The following is a 24,625-nucleotide window of genomic DNA, read 5'->3' on the forward strand; positions in this document are numbered from 1 at the left end:
CCTCTGGATGCAGTTTCGATCAGTTGTTCATTAAAGTGAATCCAGAAGGAAGGGTTTTCATATAGTATAGAAAAAGAAAGGGGGAAAGAAGAGGGTTGGGTAGTGGGAATGGATGATACTTTTTCTTGCAGCCGAAGTTAAGAGCACATTTTGATCATTTTTAATTGCAGAAACTATTTTCCACCAAAAAACTCCCCCCACCCCACCCCTGGATTGTTTGGGGATTTGTTACAGATACATTTTTTCAAGAGTTTTTATAGAGGACATGTTTTAAAACCTGCTTAGTTAATCTACATTCTTTTGTTTGAAAAAGATGGAGGGACTAGTTAAACAAGTCCCCAGTCCCTATTTAGAGTGCCTATATATTTTATTTGTCTGGAGATCAAGAGTTCATCTTACATTTTTTGTGATTAATATCTTAATCATTAGGAACACATCAGGTTTTACGTTTAAGTGCTGTTATTGTATACATTTTAAGGATGGTGAAAAATAAAATCATGAAATTGCCAAATTGCCTGAAACAATTATTAGTACCATTAATAACATTAGTTGCTTTTAGATTTTAATGGAGGTGTTGTAAGCCATGGACACCATGCAGCAACTTCCAACGAGTACATCCTCCATTTTCTTTTATGCGGAAGGTATTTCTGGGCATGCACAATGGGGGGGAAATCCCTGTATTCATCTGGTGCATTTTCATTCTTAAGTTATAGTGGGGGCACCTCAGTGGGACTTACATCTGAGTAAACAAAGTTAACAAGGTTGTATGAAATGAGACTAATTTCCTTAAATTTTCCTTTCCTGTAATTCATATCCCTTCTGATTTTTTTATTTGGAAGGCAGAATGTAATACAAGATGTTGGGAACAGACCTGGATATGTTTAGACTTGAGCAGAAATGAGTTAGTTTGGATGGTTTCTGCTAACTTGGGTACTGTGTAAAATTTACAGAAGGATTACCATCAAGGCCAGGGGTCGGCAAGGTTTTCCTCGCCTGGGCCGGTTCACTCCAGAGGAGATCCCTCTGTGGGCCGGATTGCATGCGCGTGCCCACAATTTCCGGCGTCGGCACATGCGCAGACACGATTACCGGCACAGCGGAAGTGAGTCCCCGCACCACATTGCGCCGGTTTAGCGCAGCGCACAGGGACTCGCTGAGCGGGCGGCTTGGTTCGGGGGCAGCTCGTGAGCTGGTTAAACAACCTCTGTGGGCTGCTTGTGGGCCGTGGGCCTTAGGTTGCCTACCCCTGATCAAGGCTGTGCAAAGTTGCTAACAGGCCTAAAGCAGTGCCATAGCTACCGGGGTTTTTTTGTCTTGGGTGAACTTGGCTAGCTAGGTGTTTTGCCCTGGGTGAAGCCTCCAGAGGGGTGCTGTTGCAGCTTCCAGATTGTGTGTGTGTCCATGTGCGTCTGTGTGTGCTTGTGTGTGTCCTGTGTGTGTGTCCGTGTCCATGTGTGTGTGCAAATGCACATGGAGGATGCCAAACTGGGTCTTTGGCCCCAGGTGAAATAAAGCCTAGTTTCACCCCTGCCAAAAGATATGTAATAAAGGTGAAAGGTAAACCTCCCTTGGGGAGAGTATTCCACAAGTGGAGACTCACCATAGAAAAGGCCCATTCTCATGTTGCCACCCTTTGGACTTCTCAGAGAAGAGGCACACAAAGTAGGGCCTCAGATGATGATCGCATCAATTCATATGGAGGAGACCGTCCTTGAAGTATTGCGATCCTGAGCCGTTTAAAGCTTTATAGGTTAAAACCAGCACTTTGAACTGGACCCAGAAACTAATTGGCAGCTTTTGCAGTCAGGCCAGGATTGGCATTATATGCTCAAACTGTTTTGTTCTGTTGAGCAACCTGACCACTGAATTTTGATCTGCTGAAGTTTCCGAACCATCTTCAGAGGCAGCCCCACATATAATGTACTGCAGTAAAACGCTCTTCCCCTAATGCAAGCTCAAGGAAGAGTCCATATTTAAACAACAGAACTAGGTTTTTTGTCTTATTAATTTTACTATTGCATTCATTTTAGGTTTGATGGAAACTTTAACACTAATGTGTCTAGAACAATCAGCTGCGATAGACTGTCTACCACTGTGAATAGCCGAGCGTTCAATCCTGGCCGTGACTTAAACTCTGGTAAGTAATGCATACTTGAGCATGTAAGTTCTGCCTTTTGCTGCAGAAAACCAGCATCCAGCGCCACAGCAACCGCGTTTTATCTGACGCTGCCACACTGTTTTTAATTTCCAGAACTGAATGAGAGGAATATGTTTTCCTGCAATGATGTTGATATTCCAATATACCATGTAATTGATAGGACTTTATATCAAACTTAATTTGTTTTCTGTGTAGCCATCTGCCCTGGCATCAGTAATGTCAGTTCTTCATAGTGACATTACAAAGGGGCCTCTTTGATCTTTTGAGTTCATCTAACGTAGAGGTTCTGCAGCAAACTGGCATTAACTCTGATTTATGAAGATGTTCTGAAATACTTCGTTTCTTTGATATGCTGTGGGGTTTCTATACTGGGGATTGACCCATTTGCTTGGCACGTTATAAAGCTGGAGGTGTGTCTAAGACTGCAAGACTTTTCACAAGAGATTGAGCCTTCGGTTAACACTACTTTCTTAGCATTGTTTTCAAATGGAAATAAATTAGCTTTACTGTTTAGAAAAGGGGGTGGGGTGGGGAGAAACCTTGTCATCCAGCGGTATATGTGGCAGGGGTTTTTTATAGCATGGGAGGGTTCTGATTTGACTTAAACTCCTTTGCCCCCCCCCCCCAGAAATGAAAGGTACAGATTAAGGGGCTGTAGAGGTCAAAATGAAGGTGTGTGGGGGGGGTTTATAGGAGATGTGCAGTCAACTACAGATATAGGAGTGTGTGTGTTTGTAATATATCAGTAATGTAGGGGGTGCAGGTGTGTGATTTTTTTTACTGGAGAGGACTTTGTCCTACATTTTAAATGGAAAAGGACCATCTCAGGAGAAGCTGCTGTGATTGTAACAAGCAGGGATCACTCTTCAGTTAGCAATTACACTTTATTTTCCTTGTTACTTCTTCTCCACCCATTTCCTCTCATTGTCAGTCCTACAACTGATGATTTTGTAATGCTTGGAGTAAAGACAGGTGCAATTTGGTCCAACATCCAGCAACGCAGGAATCTCAACTAGATCATACATGATAAATGGCCATCCAACTTCTGCTTAAAAACCTCCAAGGAGGGAGACTTCACTACCTTTCCAAGGGGGTCTGTTCCACTCTAGAACAGCTCTTACTGTCAGAAAGTTTTTCCTGGTGTGTGAAATGGTATATGCTGGCATGGCTTCACAGCTGAAGGAACATACTCGTGAAACTTGTATTTTTATATAGTGTATCTTGATTTCAGCAAGGCTTTTGACAAGTTCCCCATTATATTCTTGTGGAGAAGCTGGTAAAATGTGGGTGGCCTTGTGGGGGTTTCTGGCCTTGTGGGGTTTGGATTAGATGACTTGGGGGTCTCTTCCAACTCTACATTTCTATGATACCAGCATATCAAATACTAATTCAAGCCATTGGCCTTCCCTCGCTCACTTGCTGCTGTTACATCTTTCTCTGGCTGGGGCGGGGGGCGGGGATAGCAGTGCACTGAAGCAGGCTGCCTGAGATGGAACTAGCCTTCTTTTGTGTTTATTTTATTAACTTTTTCCAGGTAGAGGAGATGGCACCAATGGTAGTGAGAGAAAGGGCAGAGTGCAGGGAGATGCATGACCGATTGCTTGAACAAGTATTCAGCTTGCTGGTATGAACACCTGTCCATTCCACTGAGAAGCCAGGAAAGATCTGCCATGAATTCTGATTTTAATTCACATCTGTCTTCACCTTTAGTTTATTTGCTGCTGTGTGGATATAGAGATTCTTCGTGGACCCACTGCCATGTAGCTGATCCTTCCCGGGTCAACTCTTCACTGTTGGTGGCTGTGTATTCTCAAAGGAGAACTATCGCTGCTGTCACTGCCATAATAGGCCGCTATATCTGGTTCTCCTCTTGTTGGTTTAATATGGTAGAATGCAGGAAGAGATATCCTAGGAGAGGTTATGCACCTTTTGAAATGCCTTTCAGCTGTCCCAGGAATCATCCATGCTACATACACTACAGCTTTGAGCTGAAAAGGTGGTTGAATGTTAACAAACATAAAAGGCAAATGTGGCTGGTTTCCTTCCCTTCCCTTTCCCTTTTCTGGCTGTCTGATTTATCCCTTGTGGGCCATGTGGGTTTCCATTTACAATGAATAATTATTATTTTAAGTCAGGAATCATATAAGTGAAGATATGGTATTAAAGAAAACACCCAGCCAGATTTTAAATTTAGGCCCCAAATGTTCTTTAGGGAATTGCAGCATAGCTATAAAAGAATGCTGGTGCTGATGATTCTCTTCCCTATATATGCCAGGGAGTGTCATGTAGGAGCTCACTTTTTTGTGAGTTTAGACTATAATCCTTTGCACTTCCTGGAAAAACAAACAAACAAACAAACAAACAAACAAACAAACAAACAAACAGTAAAGCTTCCAGCAAATTAAGGCGAAACATTACAAAACTACTCATCATTACTGATCTGTTTTGTTAAGGGATCGGGTCTGTAGAAACTCTTGAATAATGTGGTTTCTCTCCAAATAGACAGATTATTCCTGATACCTAAACAGGTTTGCAGTTGATTGTAGCCTCAAAAGCCTTTCTTCCTTATCTTCATCTTCAGAAAGTTCTGATAGTTCTTTTCCTCCAGCTTGTTAGTTCATTCTGCCTTCCCTAGGGAGAGCTACCAATTTTGCCATAACCCTGTGCTTATTTTTCTATGACCACAGTGTACAATCTTCTGTGAGATAAGCAGGGACTACTTCAGCTGGAAAAATAAGCTTTCTAACCCCCCTCCCCCCACACTTTCAGGTATCCTTTTATTTTTCATCCAGTAAAGCTCCAAGAATTCCCTGCTGAGATTTCTTAGTTTCTTCCTTGCTACAATCCCTAAGAGGTGTACTTTGGGGGTCTCCTTTTATCTTCATTCCAAGCCTTTTACTCTTTAAAATGCATTCCTTTTATGCCATGTTCCTATGTGAGGCTTGGCATCTATGTAAGATGGCATCCATTGTATATATCCTAGCATTTAAACTAAGTAAGCAGGTATCTCTCTTGTTTCTGGTGCCCAGATAGATTTATTTAAAGCACAGTAGCTTTGTTCCATAATGCATTGTTCCATTTATCTCCTCAATGTATTGGTTTAGCAAAAAATAACCACATTCCTGCTAACACATTCCCCCTACTAAGTCCTATCCTAGAAAGAATGACCAATCACTTTTGTAAAATTCTGCCATTCTGGAGCTGTGGTGCTTTTACTGCAGAGTTGCAGTGAGCTGTTTAAAAGGGATCCTGAAAAACTTTTTGTGGAGGTAATCGGGTTTTCTGGAAGAGTAAAAGTGCCTTACTTCTAAGATTAGGAGCACCTGGAATTTGCAAGCCTGCTTTTCATGACTTTTTGGCTCCTCTGTTTATATCTCTCTCCCCCCCCCCTTTTTTTAACCAATGTGTATTTATATAGCTGCTAAGCGAGGATCATTTGTGCATTTGATAAAATAAGCTTATGTGTGAAAGCTTAGGCACCGCAAAACTCTTTCCTTGTCGCCCCCCCCCCCCCGCCCCTGCCCATGAGTTAGGTAAAAATATTTGCCACATGCCCAGTAGCCGTCTCTTTATTCAGGGTTGAATCTTGGCACTGTGAAAAGGCAAAATCCTGAGGTCATCTCTTTAAGTGCAGGGTGTCCAGTAGATTTTAGCTACAGGCACGGGTGTGAACATTTAAGAGAGGCATACTGACAATGCATGACTTTGGTGCAATGCTGTCAGCTTTGCAAAATCCCACACAAAGCCCTTATTAGTTCTTCCTGATTAAAAATTACCTTAAAGGCGTGAAGCACGTAACAGGAGACGGGCCCCTTGTGGAGACAACCTTAAAAAACTTCAGAGAGAATGCCAAAATGATAACGCTTGGCACTTATGGATAACACTTGCAAGATATAAAGCGTATTGGAATCATTAACTAATTAATCTTCAAACATACTAAAAATGGAACATGATTACTCATTATGTAACAGTTACTTTAATAAGTCACATATTGAGTTTTAAAGTTGAGTGCCTTAGGCTAGAATGAGAGCAGCACCCTTTCCACATTATATATGTAATATGGCAGTCCTCTATTGGAAGCTAAAAATAGATTCTCTCTCACCTCTCTCCCCCCCCCCCCCTTTATGTCAGTTTCCTCAACTGTGCCTTATGTGTTTTAGGCATCCTGAGGAATGGGGCGTTGAGAGGCAGGAATGTCACTTAATGCACATCTAAAGTTCTTTAAGAAAGCGTTGGGGGACCCAACCAGCCAGATGGGTGGGATATAAATAATTAAATTATTACGATGGGATAAAAACCTCAATTTGGATCAAATGTTTTGCAGTGCAACTTCTTTTATTGCACAGTTAAATTTCAGGTAATAAAAACAGCAAATTTTAAAAGTGTTCTCTATTGCTAGTGATAACAATTTCCCACTGTAAAATATTTTATCGTCTTTTATCATTGCATATCTTTTATCATTGCATATCTTTTTAACAGCTCTATATAGCTCTGCCTAAAAAGCTAACAATATGAAAGTATGACCCAATTACAATTCAGTATCATTGTTGCCCATCATAGCACCAGACCCAATCAGTTTTGCTAACTACGCAAAAACAATAAAAGTTCAGACTTAAAGTGAAACTTTTGTTGTTGTTGTTGCCTTGTAGGTAATAACTAGCTTTAGCCAAGTACAAATACATTGTAATTTTTCAAGCTTTTCATTGCAGTAGAAGAGATGTACCATATTGACCTGAATATAAGCCACACTTTCCCCACAAATGTCAACTGTGAAAAGTGCAGCTTATATCCACAACCTTATGGTATGCACCCAGGACAACTTATATTCAGGTATTTTTCTTTTCTTTCCCCCCCTCCAGTTTTTCAGGTGCGGCTTATATTCGGGCCAATACAGTATGTGAATCTGGTGACCCTTAGGGTAAGGTTACCAGACATCCCCGTTTCCCGGGGACAGTCCCCAGATTTACAAATCAGTCCCCATACAAAATCCATTGAAGTTGAAAAGTGTCCCTGGATTCATTGAAAAAAATCTGGTAACCTTACCTTAGGGGAGAGTTTCAATTTGTTCTCTTGCCTGCAAGATACTTTATTCATGACTGCATCTTTTCTCTGCCCAGATTGTTTGCTGAAGTGCAAATTGGGAGTATTGTTTGTGTGTCTGACAATAGTAATGTGGGCCTCAGTTCTTCCCTAATTTTCAGTTTTTTTCAATGTTTGTGCTTTAATCCTAAAGTTGGGAGCATGGAGACTACTGTGCAGATGTACCCTGGCTTCATGTCTATTAATTTAAAGCAGTTCCATAGTGCAGTGAATTGAGTACGGTTCCTGATTCAATCTCTTGGCATCTCCAATTATGAAGGTGTTCAGATAGCAGAACTGAGAAGGACTTTTGTGGAGGCCCCTATAGAGATAGTGTCAATCAGAGCAGATGGAGCTGGCCCACATGTACCAAAAGGTTTACTTGGCTTTGATAATCAGAGCTGGATTGAATGTTCGCATTTCTACTGCAAAAAGTATCCCTCTGGTACCTGAAATATCTACTGAAATCCCAGATTGCTTAGCTGTGTTTGCCCTTGTTCTGCTATTTCTTCCCAAATCAGCAGGAGTTTTTTCTCATGGCTTTTTGCATACAACATTATTCCAGAAACTGGAACACATAATCAGCTTGGTAGCATCATGGTGATTACATATATGTGATATATGTGATTGCATGATGCACATGTGATATATGTGATTACATGTTACTACCACAAAACCAATTCCAATTGAGGGCAATGCTTCCTGCCCTCATTCTGAATGGACAAAATATTTTCACCCCTGTTTTCACTTCCTCAAAATTCACTGAAAGGTGAGGTGCTTTTCACAGCTAGCAAATGTTCACAAATGAAGCTTTCTCCCTGTGCTCTCCCTTAGTAAATAAATGTTATGGTGTATTGGGGAGCAAAACCTGTGTTTACGCACTTAATGACCAGGGCTGGTGCCTGGCTGGCCTGGCAGCCAGGAAGCTGGTGAGTAAGTGGTGCAAAGGTTTCAGCAAGATAAATCTGCTGGCAAGGCTCAGCACAGAGCAATTACTCCAGCAGACAGGTTTCTTAAATGTTGGGAGCAAATCCTGAGTCAGCAATTGGGCAAGGCCAGCAGGGCTCCTTTTGATTGCCGAGATCCCCTGATCCAGCTGGGCCATCAAGTTGCAGAATACCTTCCAGCTGCTGTGCAGAGAGGATCAGCCAGCAACTCTCTCTGTGGTGGTCCAGGGAGTAAGGTGCCAGGGCAATGCTGTCAGCTGTTTTGCTCTCAGCTGGTTGCTGACTTGCAAAAAATGAGGCTTAATAGTTTACGTTGCATATTAGTCAATAGTGGTCAATCTGCTCTGGAAGGTGGGGGAACCCCCAGAACAAATTTAGGAGGGAGCAGAGGGGGAGAACGTTCCACAGCACTATGAGATATCATTGAGCTCATGGAACATCCTCCTTAGCACTGCATTGAATACAATGCCTAGGAAGCATCAAATGATGTCATGTAGAGTTTCAGAATTGGCTGCACAATGCAGCTGCTACCCAGATTTCTTTCTGCCCTGGAACTGTATGATCGAGATGGTGCTATATATTGGCCTCCTGCTGTTCTCATCTAGCAGTGAAGATCACTTGTGTGGTTCCCCTTTGGAAGCCTGATAGCAGACCAAAAAAACTGGTCCATTGCTTACTGTTAGCTTTAACAATGCCCATCCACTGCCTAACAGATAATAAAAGCTTTCAGAGCCTTCAGGGCATGTGTGTAGCTCTAGATCATTGTTCCTATGTTTTTATATTTTTATATTTGCATTTTGAAAACTGGCACCTGGAGTTTGCAAGTTTCATTGGAGATATTTGTATTCGAGGACGCTTGGTACACTATCCATTAAAAAAAAAGTTTATTCAGTAACGTTAACTTTGTATTGGTAGATTTGCTTTTTTAGGTTTAGCTGGGAACAGCCTTATCAGGGGTATACTGCAGTTCTCCTGTTTCCCTCCCAATCTATTTTTCTTTAAAAAAAAAAAAATCCCCCAAAATGTAATTTAGCATAAGGAGCTGACATAGAGCTGGTGTTCTGACTTATTTGGTAAAATGTGTCTAACAGCTGTTTCTTCTCCAAGCTTAAATACCGCCTTAAAATTTCAAGTCTCACTCCATAAATTAAAAATCTGCACTTGAAAAGCTGTCTATTTGAATAATTAAGAAAGTGCAGTCTGGGAGAGTAAGTGAGCATAGTCTAGTAACTTGAACTTGCAGCTAGGAGCAAATTCCCCAAGGCTTATATTACTTGCTTGGCTGCTTCACTCACTTTGAGCTTTTGGATAAGTTACTGCATTTCTCTGCACACAGCTCCATATTTGTAAGATGAGAACAATCCTGCCTCATCTGTGCGTTTGTGAAGGTGCTTTGAATGGAATCGTGGTGGGAAGTCCTGGTATCTGCACCGTATTAGTACTATTCTCTTCATACTACACAGGCTTATCTAATATTAATACTTTTTTATTCTATATAAGAAAGAGCATTTAGTATTTGTGGATTGTTTGAAGCTGAGGCTCACAGTCATGAAATAAAACCAGTTACTTAGAGCAGGGAAGTTCGCCTTCGCAGAAAAAGCAAAGCTAAGAGGTTTAAGGAAGAGCAGCATAGGTCCTGTTCTGTGAATTTTGGGGAAAGATTTGTGTTCAGGGAAAGAACAAGCATGGTAACTATTAAAATGTGGCAGAGGAAGGAAAAGGAAGACAAGCGTCATACAGTGAAAATATATATTGTTGTAAACACGCACTTAAAATGATATAATTAACTCAGTGGAATAGAACAAGTTGAGTTTACAATGAAGTCTCATTATATCATGGGTTAAAGTGAGGCTTGCATGTGCTGGGAAGCATGGAAACTGTGTGAAGGAATGGGACCTGCTACAAAACGTTGCAGCATATCTTCACTACTTTCCCCCCACCCACCCGAAAAACACCAGGAGAGAACGTCTGGTCAGGGTTTCAGTCAGCCATGTTTCTTCTGTACCAGAGATGGGGAACTTGTGGCTTTCCAGAAGATATTGTTAGATTCCAGTTCCCATCACCAGCATGGTCAGTGGTCAGGAAGGAGTCTGCTGAGCCAGACCAAGGAGGATGTCATGAGCACCTTCGGAGAGTTCTGGCAGGAAGACAGGGCTGGAACCAAGCCTTGGGGACAGGGCCTTCTCCCAACTAGGGCAATATGCAGTTGCTGCTTCGACTTTGGCACTAGTTACCACACTCCACTGGGCTCCTAGACAGCTTCAGTGATGGATGGGTAGTGGGACATTTGACTGCCCTGCTGACTGCCCGCCATCTTAAATTACTCAAAATTAATAGGTCTGTAGTTCTACCTGGACTATAGATTTCATAGCTCTGTGGGGCTGAAGTAGACTTTGGGTAGCATAAAATGGTGGGCAGCCACCACTGAAAGGAACAGAGCTTGGCTCCCATTCAAAAGCCAAACTGCCACCCAGCTCTGGAAAGCTTTTGTGGGGACTGACCAAGGGACACTTCCTTCCTTATGTAGGATCACCATTGACTTCTACATTTGTTTTTGGCTATTTGCCTTGAAATGTTTATTAAGTTCTAATGTTTCACTTATTTTACTATAGCACAGCTTCATGGTTAGTCCATATGTAGAAATCCTATTCTAGTGGTATATACAATTTAAGGCACATTTACTGTATACAGTCCACCAAGGCTATTTCATTCAGAAAAAAATATATATCCTATTTTACCCTTTGGCCCAAAGGTTTCCTGGCTGGTAACAAAAATCCGACGTTGCAAACACTTCCACAGCTATTCATCTCAACAAGTACCATAGGTCTGAGAAAATGCCTGGGATGCTTACTTTGCTGGTTTGTGGACACATTGCAGAATTGAGGGTGGCATGTAGCTTTGCCTAAATTTGTCTAAAGCGTTAGGAGTGAAACATATCTGGTTTTGGGGGAGGTGTCCGAAAACATGTTGGTTAAAAAATGAAAATACAGTAGAGTGTTGATAGTGGGCATTCTTACAATTATATACTCTGTTAAAAAGCATTCTCTTTTGATTTCAGTCACATTAATGTTACATTAAAGAAACAATTAACCTGTTATTTTAAAACATTCTTCTGATTATAATACCATTCATTCACCTTCTCTTTTTTAAAAAATAGTACTTGCTGACAATCTGAAGTCCAACCCAGGAATTAAATGGCAGTACTTTAGTTCAGAAGAAGGCATTTTTACTGTGTTTCCAGCTCACAAATTTCGATGTAAGGGCAGTTACGAGCACCGCAGCAGGTATGGTTTTACTGATTTTTTTTATTTTTAAAAAACAAAATCTGAACAGAAAATATATCATGGGTGATTTTATTCAATATAATTTGTAGGCTGCCGTCCATTATGAATGTTTTATCAGTAAGGATGGTAATATAATAATCTGACCATACCCTGTGAACTTTTAATACACTCAAACAGGCGTGATGAAAATATGGATTTTAAGTTGGTTTCAGCATATGGTGAAGTTGTAGCATGATTACTGCCTCAGGTGCTCAAACTCTAGCTCAACAGACATTCAGTGTGCCAATGCTCAGCTCATTGCAGCTCTACAGTGGAACTGAACATTTCAAGTAGGGTGACACATGCTGGTTGCTCGTGAAACAATCGTATGGCTATTTCACAGTGAGCTAAACAGTTTACTGGTATACTTAATCCCGATTGCCAACATGATAGTTCAGTCTTTTGAACCATTCCCCATTATCATCTTCACTTAAAAAAATAAAAATAAAAATCTCACTCTAAAATATTAACAGAGCTTTCTCCAAGAAGTATTAAAATCAAGAAGGCCGAAAGAGCTTTCCAGAAAGGATGGTTATCTCCTTGCTACACACAACACTCACATACTTTGAAATTGCTAGATAGCAGAAGCTTAATAGGCTGCTGCCAAACCAGAAAGGTGTGGCAAGTGAAGTTCCATTATTCAATTAAGTTGAATGAGTGAGGAAGTATTCAATTGCAAATGCTGGAAGGGACTGAAGACAATTTCTAGATTAAGAAGTCTGTCAGCAGTCAAATGCCCTGATCCAGCAAAAGCTATCTACGTGCGGAAACAGGTTCCTTGTGTTCCATGTGCAAGGATGTAAGAGAAGTTTATTGGGAAGAAAAGTAACCAATATGAACATAAGAATGAAGCTGGATCAAGCCAAGTGGCCCACCTAGACCCTGCACTTTTCTTCCGGCTCAGTGTTCTTGCCCTGGTTACAAACTTCATTTGACGTTACAGTGGTTTTAAAATTTGCCTCTTTTATTGCTTTATCACATGACTTCTGGGAATTGTAGTTCTACGAGAATACAAATTACCTCTTAGATAGGTTTGTCCCATTAATAGAAAGGTAATTTTCAGAGCTGCTTCAGAAGTATCAGTGATTAAACAAGGCATGAATTTGTGGCATTTTTATTCCACTCATTTGAATGGATGTTTGTCAGCATTTCCTTTGCATGTAAGCTTTGCATGTCCACTATGTGTTTTAAAGATCCTAGATATTAATACTGTACCAGTGTATGGCTGTAGGTTGTTTTAATATTAAGAGCTGATGATGCCAACAAGTATAATCTTATGCTTGTAGAATATTTTCCTGAATTCCTTTTTCCTGTAATAAGAATTATCTGGGAGTATTTGATATAGTAATATTTAGACACAAAGATCTTTTGTTTATGCCAGAGAGTCTTTGGTCTTGACAAATTGAGAGGTGGAACAGGGTGTGTATGTTCCTGTTTTGTCTTTTTGATTTCCTTTGTCGGGATTCCTTTGTCAAGATTTTCAAACCTCAGTGGAAAAAACAACCACCTTGTTTTAGTCAAACCCTTCTCAACATGCAGATACTCTGCTCCCTTAATAGACCTGACAAAGACTGCCTTTTAATAGTATGCAGAGATAAGAAAGTCTTGCAGATTATTGACCTTTATGAATGAATTACATTCTAGGGCATTAATAGGAAAGACTATCATGGCAAGAGACTTTGTCTGATGATCATAAACCCAAGACTAATGCACTAATGCAATTTTACACAGTTTGCCTTTTTCCCTACATGCTAGCTATTCTGTGCTGTAATAATTTCTCCAGCTGCTTAGCAGTCACTGCATCATCTGATATAGATGTAAACCGGTTCAGACCTCATGCTTTCAGTGCAAAACAGTGATTCCTTGTTGAAACAAGTTCTGCATGATGTAAACATCATAATTGGTTGGACTATTACTAAATGATGGATTTAAAATTGGATACCTAAGGCTTACTCAGATAACCCAGTATAATTTTTCCTGTTGCATTTGAGAATTAGACTTGCACACACTGTTTGTGTACCATTCACACAGTTGCACAGCAGACTCTCTGGGGAAGCTAATTCACTTTTAATGCTTGAAATCTTTATCATGCTTTGTCCTCTCAAAAGTCTCATCAGGTAAGGTCACTGTTATTCCAGTGTTTATAAATATTTGGGGAGAATTTTGCCCAAGGCTGCCAAACTAGTCAGCCGCTAAACTGGGATTTGCTCAACCAAAAATAAGCACATGAAAGAAGTAAAGATAGCATCCGTATCAGCTCTCAAAACATGTTCCAATCATTGTCTGAGAGCTCTTTAATATGGTGCCTTTTGCAGTTCTTTGCACAGTGTGATGTAGTGATTAGAATGTTGGGACTAGGGCCTGGGAAACCAGGGTTCAAATCCTCACTTGGCCATGAAGTTCACTTAGGTGACCTTTGGCCACTCACTGCCTCTCAGCCTAACCTACCTCACAGGGTTGTTGTGCGGATTAAATGAGGAAAGGAAGAACCATGTACACCACCTTGAGAGCTCCTTGTCAGGGGGGGGAGGTGGGGTGTAAATGCAATAAATATATAAATATTTACAATACCAAGGAGTGCCTTCCAATGAATTCTCCTTCAGTTTTGTTCAAAGTTTCTGTGCAGCTTCCTGACTTCTTTTTCAATTTCAGGCCTGTCTACGTCTCTACAGTTAGACCTCAGTCTAAACACATAGTTGTCATTGTGGACCACGGGGCTTCCGTTACAGAGACACAACTCCAAATTGCTAAGGATGCATCCCAAGTTATTCTCAACTCAATAGATGAACATGATAAAGTGAGTTAACTCTTGCAAGATAAGGGACATGTTATGGTTTTAAATATTCATTTTTGTTTGGGGGGGGGGGAGCCTCCAAGGCCCAGTATGTCAGTACTGAACTTCCTCCAGTCATAGTTTTAGGCAGGCTTAGAGTGCCCCTAAAGCCTGGTGCTAGTGCACCCCCGGTTTCTAGCTTTGCAGAAATTCAGGATTTTTCCCCCCTCTCCATGTGATTCTTGGTTTCAAATGTGCTCTGATCATCTGAAGCCCAGCATTTTTGCAGGAGAAGAAGAGGATGAGCATGGGGCAACTATTGTACATATAATACACCGCTTCTCAAGTGATCCGTGCAATGGAACATGGATGTTTGCTGTGGTTTGCAAATTTGGGGACCTCAGCTGGCAGTATATTGTGGAAGGATGGGGGGGTGGGGAGAGATGAGTCTTCAGTAAAACTTCCTTCTGTGGCTACTTCAAATGTGGTAGTTCCCACACAGGTTATTCAGAAGACTCATAAACGTGATTTTGTTAGGACCCTAGCCCTTCCTGTTGTCTCATACATGGCTATAACATCCCTTTCTCCTTCAAATCCTATGCTGGTGTAGCCCTAATGCCCATTACTGGTAGTCTAGAAACTCAGCAGCTTTACATATGGGCAGAAACTGCAAGGTTTACCTATGAGTAGAGACTGACATAATCCCTTTGCAAAACAAAGGCCAAAATCTCTCTCACACACAAGTCTAACCCTTTCCAGGTTTGACAGATTTATACCTCAAGTGTTCTTTTCTTAGACAATTGAATCTTAAACCCACATAGACTTTTCTGTTGGCTTATCATGGGGTGTGCTATAATATGGCACATAAAGAATTCTAAACGGTAGGGTAATCCAATATATGTATTTCTCTCTCTTAAGATCTCTGTGTTAACCGTGGCAGACACAGTGAGAACCTGTTCCTTGGATCAGTGCTATAAGACATTTCTGTCTCCTGCCACCAGTGAGACAAAAAGGAAAATGTCCACCTTCGTTAGCAATATAAAGTCATCTGACAGCCCTACCCAGCATGCGGCAGGATTTCAAAAAGCGTTTCAGCTGATACGAAATACAAACAATAGCACAAAACTCCAAGCAAGTAAGTCTATTATTATGCAGTATTAATGGGGTTTCCCCCCTCTCTTACCCTTGCATCTTTCTTTCTTGCATTTCCTTTTTTATTTTACTATCTCCTTTTAGCAGGGGTTATAGAGGGTTGTAACATTTTGAAGTACTAGTTTTTGTTTTTATTTTACCTGAAATGACAGTGTTTGTTTTTAAATGAATGTGGTGCACAGAAGCCAAAAGAAGGTGTTGTTGCATCTTTGTCTTCATCTCTACCAATTTTCCTTTCCTCACATGCCTTAGTAACTGCAAGGCCATGTTAGCTAGATGTTCCGCACAGAATCATCTCATGGGGCAAATAAGGTGATTCCTTTGTGAATCCAACTAATGTCTGAACTGCTACAAGTGAGTTTTCATCCACTGGTGCAGAATGGCCCAGATAATGAAATATATGTAGTTCCAATTTGAAACTTAGCAAATTTGGGCTTCACCAGTATCTAGTCCTGAGACCTAGGGTGTTATGTGCTGTAGGTAAGATAAAGGTAGCACACTGTCTGCCACAAGTCAAGTAACAAACCTCAGACAAAAGGTTTTTTTGTATCAAAACAAAACAAAACAAAACAAAACAAAACAAAACAAAAGCATTTCATTCCCAACATAAATTTTAGTTTAGTAAAAACAAGGGCTGAGAATTTCACTTGTGCCAGCGCATACTCAGACTCTGTCCTGGTGTCTGTGCACAAAACCAGGCCTCAACATTGAAATAAGTGAAGAATGTGGGAGATTTTACAGTTGAATACATGAAAATGCTCCTGAGCAGATGCAGGGTTTGCTACCATGGAGCCACTGCAGAGCAGAAAGAAGGTGCCCTCTCCAGGCAGTCTTGACCCCTGACAGTTTACTGAAGCAATCGAGTACCATTTGTGTGCAGCAGCTGCTGAAAAGCAAGCACCTTGCACCGTTCCAGCTCCAACAGCATGTGCTGAGGGCAGTTGTACAACTACCAGTTTGATCTCTGCATGGGTTGCTTTTGAGCATGCCATCGCAGTCTAATCCGATAAAGTTGTTGTGACCTGCTTGAAGCCCAGAATTTGTTACATCCTGATGGCAGCGTGTCTCTCACAAACCTTCTATCGAACATTTGCTGTCTACGCAGTCCTGTAGATACATAATAGTATACACGAGTGGGGACGCGGGTGGCGCTGTGGGTTAAACCACAGAGCCTAGGACTTGCTGATCAGAAGGTTGGCAGTTCGAATCCCCGTGACGGGGTGAGCTCCCGTTGCTTGGTCCCTGCTCCTGCCAACCTAGCAGTTCGAAAGCACGTCAAAGTGCAAGTAGATAAATAGGGACCGCTCCAGCGGGAAGGTAAATGGCGTTTCCGTGCGCTGCTCTGGTTCGCCAGAAGCGGCTTAGTCATGCTGGCCACATGACCCGGAAGCTGTCTGTGGACAAACGCCAGCTCCCTCGGCCTATAGAGCGAGATGAGCACGCAACCCCAGAGTCGGTCACGAATGGACCTAATGGTCAGGGTTCCCTTTACCTTTACCTTTATACACGAGTAAACGATCCAGTTTGAAAAGACGAAAAATAAGATGGCAGGAATTCAAAACATCCATATTTATAGTTATAAGTGCTAAACAAGAGTATGTAGAGTACATAATACAGTGGTACCTCTGGATACGTATACCTGGTTGCCTATCCTTCGGGTTACGCATGCGGCAAACCCAGAAGTATTTTTCCGGGTTTCGGCTGCATGCATGCGCAGAATAGGCATCTCCGGTTGCTAATTCCTCGGGATCCGACCGGAGCTCCAGAATGGATCCCGTGCGCAAGCGGAGGTACCACTGTAGTTACTGAAGCGTCAAACTCCCTAACTGGTGGGGTATAAAGTATGAGCACAATACTTAGATCTATATAAAACTCCTCGCAATTCAGACAGATAAAGACAAATTGGGCAGGTGGCACCCAATAATGAACTTTTATTTGGTTCTGTTTCAGTGTTCAGGGTTTTGACGCTGTTTTACAGTTTCAGCTTTATTTTCGTAGTTCGTTGTAATTTCTTCCTTGTCTCAAAAACACAGGCATGGTTTTTCTATTCCTGTGGGAAACCCTTTTTTTCAAAAACAGCTTCGTGTATCACTTTTGTTCCTTTCTAAAATAGGCACTGGGAGCGTATGCTAGCCTTTAAAGCTGAGGTATTGTATATTGTGCACAAACAACAGAATGGAGGGGCCATACCACTCCATAATTTCAGAAATAGGACGTGCAAAGTACTTCCATTTCCTTGTAAACAATCCTCTTGCTTGTTTTCATTTCCAGTAGAAAAAAAATATATTATTCTGGTGTGTTGTGAGGTTTCTAACTTCCTGCTGTCCCAGCAGGCTCTGCATGCATGTCAAATAAGCCACACGGTATTTTTATTTATTTTTTTAAATGGAGATTTGAAATGCACATTACTGAGGCATATCTGGTTTGAGAGATAAGAAGGATACTGAAAAGATGGGTGTTTGCATACCTTTCAGCTAGTCTCCAAAAGAGCAGTGGCCACCTCTAATTAATTTACATTCTTACAGTTCTTTCATTCCAGAGGGTTTCACAACACTTTCATAAATGATAAATCCTTACAAAGCTGTTACGGCAATTCAGTAACCTAGGATAAAAACAGAAAATAAGTGCCAATAGTCAGATGGAATACAGTCTGTTGACAATGGAAAATATATGGCCAAGGGTTTAAAAACACTTGAGTACCTTGCACTGCAATTTGTTTAAGTATGCAATAGAAAAGTAAGATCCTAAAATTGTAAGGAAGAACAGTAGCTTGGGCTATAGAACGGCAAAATAAATTAGGTTACTGCTACGACCTCTTTAACAGTAGAAGAATGGTGTTATGAACAAGTGAGTGGTGTCAATAATATTCCCCACACTCAATGTTTTCCAGGCACTGACTGGCCCATTGAATAATGCAATTCTGTAAACTACTGTCTGCCTGTTGATTTGGAAACAAACCTCAGTAATATTCTGCTACTGCTGGATGGCAAATTGCATTTTCTACTTCATCTGCCATTCTTCCAGTAGCCCAAGATGGTTGGGGATGCAGTTAGTTTGGAAGTGCTATGTTAAGAGTGATGATACAGAAAACCAGCTTTCATTTCTCCTTATATTTCCTACTTCCTTCATCCAAAGTGCCAAACTAGATGTGTGTTATGTTTGTTATGCCTATTTACCTAGTAAACATAGATGGGAGTCTGCTTTTTTTGGTGGGTGTCAAAATGTGTACCTTACGTGGCTATGCTCAGATGCTTTCAGCCTCATCCAGTTCCAATATTGAAAGGGGTGAAATAAGATCCTATGGGTTAGATCCAGTGTACTAACTCAGGTCCATTAATTTCATTTCGTCTACTCTGTATACAATCCTATATGTTGTTGAAAATTTAGGAATAAAATATTACAGTCTCCTGGCCAACATGCACGCATTGCCATCCTGTCCAAGATGTACACCACACACAACCAGTCTTCCTCATGGCACAAATCAATGTTATTGTGTTTGGATTAAAGGTTTCTTTTATGTTAGATTCTGGCTTGAAAGCTCTGTAGGATGCAGTAGAGCTTCTCCTGCCCAATCTACCCACTACCCATTATTGCAGTGGTGGTTTTTATATTTTCATTTACTGCAAAGAGTCTTGATACTGGGAATCCAATGTTGCAGATACGTAGCATAATGTAACCTGTTTTCTAGTCTAACAAGCTCCCATCTTACATATCTCAGATACAGATATGGTCATAATTTACTTGTCGGCTGGAATAACGTCTAGGGATTCATCAGAAGATGGTAAAAAGACCACACTTCGTGTCATCAATGAAGAAAATGGTTTTCTTAACAACTCTGTAATGATCCTCACCTATGCTCTCATGAATGGTAAGAAGTTACCTTTTTAAAAAGAAAAGAGAAATTAAACTTCTAAGGTTCTTTGGGCTTTGATATGGTCAATGGTCAGAGATGATAGGAACTGAAGTCCAACAACCCATTGTGTGGGTAATGAGATGCCTTTTCCACTATTTATAATTATTTCCACATTTGTGCATATATGATGTTTCAGAATTGCTTAATAAGCTGGAGACTTTCGTCTTCTCATCTGACTGTAACATTTCTTTTGCAGAGGGAGTGACAGGTTTAAAAGAATTGGCATTTCTCCGAGATCTGGCAGAACAAAACTCGGCAAAATATGGAGTACCTGATCGAACTGCTTTACCCGTGATAAAAGGGAGCATGATGGTTCTGAACCAGCTGAGCAATTTGGAAACCACAGTTGGCCGGTTTTATACAAATCTCCCAAACCACATGGTTGATGAAGCAGTGTTCAGTTTGCCCTTTTCAGATGAAATGGGAGATGGTGAGTGCTTCAGGGACCTGAAAATGAAGATGCTTAAAAAAATAAAAAATGGAAAGGTTTACAATGACTTGTGTATCTAACAAACTTCGTAGGCGGCATTTTTACATGTCTGCACCTTACGGAAGCTATGAAATCAGGAGGAGAGTTTCTGGAGGTATTGTACTAAAAACCTTCCATCCACAGTACAAGAGGCTTATTTGGAAAATGAGGGCGAGTGTAGCATGATGTGCAAAGATGGTGATGCAGTAGGCTATAAGTAGGTTTACTTGTCCTAGTACACCATAGCAACAGTTAATGGCTTACTGTGCTTTGCCCCAGTGTAAACAAGAGCAGCAAACTGCAATCCCTGGCCTAGCCTTACATCCAAACCAGGAGTATGGGTTGTTTTGCTCCAGACAAACCACAGTGTGAAACAAGTATTTGCTCTTGGCTTACCAATCTTTTTACTTGAGTGAAACAAGCCACAATCTACAATCTGTACATAATGCTAAACTAGGGATTATGGTTTGTTGCTGGGGAAAGAGTGAAGCAGAAATGAGACTCCACATTTATAGTAAATTATTAGCCGTTGCCCACAATGACATGTGAACCGGGCCATTGTCAAGAATGGTTTCTCTTGTTTCAATTGCTGCATATTCCCAAAGGCCTAACAAAATTCTGACGGCGGCTTTTGTTGTAGAAAAGTTACATGAGGAGGAGGCAAACTTTCATTGGAAAAATGGCTTCCGCTTTTGAATTGAGGCCCCCTCGCCACCATTAGCTTTCTTTGCTCTCGAGTTCCAGATTCATGTTTGTAAGAGTAAATGCATGTCTGGTAATCCATGGGGAAGAACATTGGCTTGTGGCATACAGGGGACTTCAAGTAGCCACTTCTGGTTGCTTCTTCACCAAAAAATTATCTGTGTGACATTTTATTTTATTATTTATTAAATTTATAAACCACCCTTCATCCGAGCCAAGATAGTGCTAGGTGCTTAGATAAAAAACAGAAGACAGAGCTGGATCTTGACCAGTCTCTGTGGTCAAGCTGGTGAGGTTAAAGCAGGCTGAAATTCAGGCCAGAAACGATAGAGGTTATTTACATGCTTGGAGAAGGTGGTTAATTCCTGTAATAGGTGGGGTGGCATTTTTTCTTCCGATCAAGTTGATTGCATAGGGCTGCTGGGTAGACTGGTGTCAGCAGTGGCCAGGAGCTATATTTGTCAGCTCCATTTGCTACGTATGTGATTCTTTTTTTTGAAAAAAGAACTTGTGATGCTGTTCCGCACTTCTGTGGATTGACTTCTGCGATATACATTAACATGGTGGCTGTCCTTGGAAATCTTAGTTTTATTTTATTTATTTGTGATTAAAGCTTAACCTCATTTGGAGTATTTGAGAAACCTAGCCATCATGCCTTATGAGGAAAATAGAAAACAAAACATAACAGTTCCACAAGGAGTAGAGCTGTAAGCATTTTATTTGGATCAAATTCCTTCTGTCAAGTACTTTTAGATGCTCTTAAAGTAAATTCTCTTTGCTGTATCACATGACAAATATCATAAAAGCCTCGATATATTAAGAAACCACCATCCAGATGAGGAAGTAGATGGTTCCTTCTACAATGTACAACAAAGGGATTCCAACTTGTAACAAAATTATTCTGTCATTGACTCTCCCACCTTTTTAGTTCTTAGGTAGTATGTCAGTTTCACCGTAACAGCCAGTTCCCAGTTTTCCCACCTATTCATTTATTGTCGGTAGGATCTGTAAACACCATTTTCCAGCATATAGTAGCCTCAGTGCTGTAACCGTAAACAAGATTAAGTCCCTAGATCCCCACCTCCTTGGATTTTTTACATGCTTTAATGCTGCCCCCATCCCTGACATACGCATGTTGAGAGCAGGATCAGCATCTATCCCACCCCCAGGCCCTACCACCAGCTAGCTGAACCACAATTGCTACTGTCTCAGCTGCTGCAGCAACAGTGGTGTTGGACCCCATTGGACCCTAGCGTTTGCCCCACGGTACTCAGTCCTGACTTTAGACCTACAGAAACAATATGCAGTACATAATTGGCACTTGAATTACACACAAGTGTCGTATATTATGGGCAAATAACAGCTGGTTTTCCAAAGCATGGAGATGTGCAGTAGCGATCTTGCTGAAATTAAGCAGGTCTTGGAGTGTGGTCTGTTCCTGGATGAGAAACGGCCTGGGAACCCTGTGTTTGCTGCTTTGAACTCCCTGGAGAAAAGGCAGGATGTAAATAAATCCATAAATATAATTGTGTATTACTATTTCTTCTATTTTCCTAAGCTCTTCTGTTCCCACTTATATATAGTGCTATTTATTATCTGGGATTCTTGCTGAAATTATTTTGGGAAGTCCATCATCGATCTCCATGCTACCCTGAAGGGCAAAGGAAGGAATAGTTCACCAAACTTGCATAATTTTGTGCGACTATTCAAAGGAGCTAAATATGCATTTGCAATTCAAATCCCTTTTTTCTTTATTTTGGGATGGTGCTACTTGGCAGTATCTAGCTTGGAATTGAATTTACTGGACATGATTCCTCAAATTACCATAAAAACTAATCATGCCCATCTTTAAGTGTTTGAAAACATTCATGCATTTTTCTTTTATCCAGCTACACTGGGCATAAACATTGCTGCTTTCATGTTTAGAATTATAATGCTTTCTTTTACCCTGAACCTACTGATATGCATAATCACCAAATGTCTGTGATTAAACAATATACAAATTGCTGGAATAAAAAACAAGCAAACCACAAAAGTATATTGGAGCAGCATAGCTGATCCACTTTATGCTTCCTGACAGTTGCAATTTTATTTTTTTTATTCCTTCTACCCCACCCAAAATAAAAAATATTGGCACATAGGTTACATCAATACTGCTGATAATATGATGAGTTAAATTCCTTTAGGAAAAATGCTATAGCATTTAGTCTGTTAATTGGTTCGATTAATTTATTTTAATCAATTAAAAAGGTGTCCCTATTAATCAGGCAATATATTGTTTTAATTAAGTAGATTATTTCCAAGACAAAGTGTTGTTCTGTGCTTTGCCACACAGGAAGGCTCTTGCCTTTCCTAAAACGAGATCTGCAGGCAACATCTAAACACAAAGCAAGGTGCTCCCTTTCAGAACAATTGTTGGTTCATGTACAGTTGTGTACTAATGTAACTGATTAATGAAATTCATATTATAGTGTTAGCCAACTTAGAGTTCTCTCCACCATCCAGTGGTCTCCTTCTTCCTCAAAAGACTCTGCCCTTCTCTCTGCCTTGTAAGCCTGGACTTGCCTCCAGGAACACATGTGTGATGCCACCTTTCTGACTTCTGTCAAATCCCTCCTCAAAGACCACAGTGTTCGTGAAACCTTGAAACAACTCCCTAGTGGCCATGCATAACATGGCTATAACGTAAGCCCAAGCATGTGAAACTGAAACAACTGTGTATAACTTCCATGCATATATTACTTTACAATGGATTCTAGGTGGATTGTACTTCATTCCATAAAACCCCATACAACTGTCTGCTGGTGTTTCGCAGCATAGGTTCTCATGGGACCACAATGCTATCCTTACAATATTATTGCTGTAGGGATTCTGAACACTCACCTAGAGTGTCTGTTGCAATGGCTAATAGAAACCGCCCTGCTCCCTCCAAAAGAGGTAATTTAGACTGCAATTCTGTGCATAACTTCTTGGAAGTAAATCCCATTGCATGCAATAGATTGGGCCACAAATCATTTTTCTATCTCCATATATAGGTACCAGAGAGTTCCTTATTGCTAACTGTATGCGTGCTTTTTCTTGTTATTAACAGGTCTGATAATGACTGTAAGCAAACCTTGCTATTTTGGAAACCTACTACTAGGAATTGTTGGAGTAGATGTTAATCTTGCCTATATTTTGGAAGATGTCACTTATTACCAAGATTCTTTGGCTTCCTACACATTCCTAATAGATAATAAAGGTAACTTCAAGGCAATCAAAATACTTCATGTTTTAGAGGTCAATAGTCAAATCTGTATTGTTTACTTTCTGATTCAGGTTGTCTTTTTGTTTTGGTCAGCTCGTAAATAATTACCTATTGGCACTCCAAAATTCTGTTTTTGGGTGTTTTTAAAGGGGAATGCAGTGTAGTGCTACATGTTTACCTTGGACATTTTTATATAGCATGTAATGTGTCCTGTATATGATGATAAACATGTGTGCCAACTCCTTTTTCTTTTCATTTTTAGGCTATACCCTCATGCACCCCTCCCTTACCAGACCCTACTTGCTTTCTGAACCACCGCTTCACACAGATATAATACATTATGAGAATATTCCAAAATTTGAGTTGGTTCGACAGAACATCCTTAGGTAAGACTTTGAATTAATGCTTCTTACATACTTGCTGCATGCATGCTTAAGCTTCAGTGGAAATTATGCTGTACTCAGTGATTACAATTCAGCAGCTGTTATTCACTTGTAGTCTTACTGGTGTTTTTAGTGGGCAGATTCTCCATACGTCCAATAGGAAATCTCATGGTTTTGAATTGTGCTCATAGGTTCTGTTGCCATAGTTTAGTTTAAGGCTGCAATACATTCTCTTCCTGCAAAAGTACCATTGAAATTAATGGGGGCAGCACACAATTATGTGAGCTTGCTTAAAGTTTCCCAACATTTCATTGGGAACATTGCTCAGGAGAATATTGGACTGTCCACGGGCCATCATCCCAGAGCCAAATGGTACTTTCTTCCATTTCTTCTGGGGATGTGTTTCACCATTTTGAATACCTAATCATCAGATACTCATTCTGGATTTTATTTCCCATTTTTAAAATCCAGGTATTCTT

The 24,625-nt window shown here is 40.7% G+C and overlaps 1 protein-coding gene across 1 annotated transcript in view; it reads left to right on the forward strand.

Moving 5' to 3' along the window:
- The window catches only part of CACHD1 (cache domain containing 1), a 123,882-nt gene that overhangs the window by 64,512 nt on the left and 34,745 nt on the right, over positions 1-24,625 (forward strand). Inside the window, exons 4-11 of the mRNA XM_081867132.1 lie at positions 2,031-2,137; positions 11,342-11,468; positions 14,160-14,304; positions 15,199-15,415; positions 19,151-19,300; positions 19,542-19,775; positions 23,608-23,757; positions 24,026-24,149. Coding sequence (XP_081723258.1) covers positions 2,031-2,137; positions 11,342-11,468; positions 14,160-14,304; positions 15,199-15,415; positions 19,151-19,300; positions 19,542-19,775; positions 23,608-23,757; positions 24,026-24,149 — 1,254 coding nt within the window. The remainder of the gene's footprint in view (positions 1-2,030; positions 2,138-11,341; positions 11,469-14,159; positions 14,305-15,198; positions 15,416-19,150; positions 19,301-19,541; positions 19,776-23,607; positions 23,758-24,025; positions 24,150-24,625) is intronic.

The sequence above is a fragment of the Podarcis erhardii genome (genome assembly GCF_964252035.2).
Source record: "Podarcis erhardii genome assembly, chromosome: 6".
NCBI lineage: Eukaryota > Metazoa > Chordata > Lepidosauria > Squamata > Lacertidae > Podarcis > Podarcis erhardii.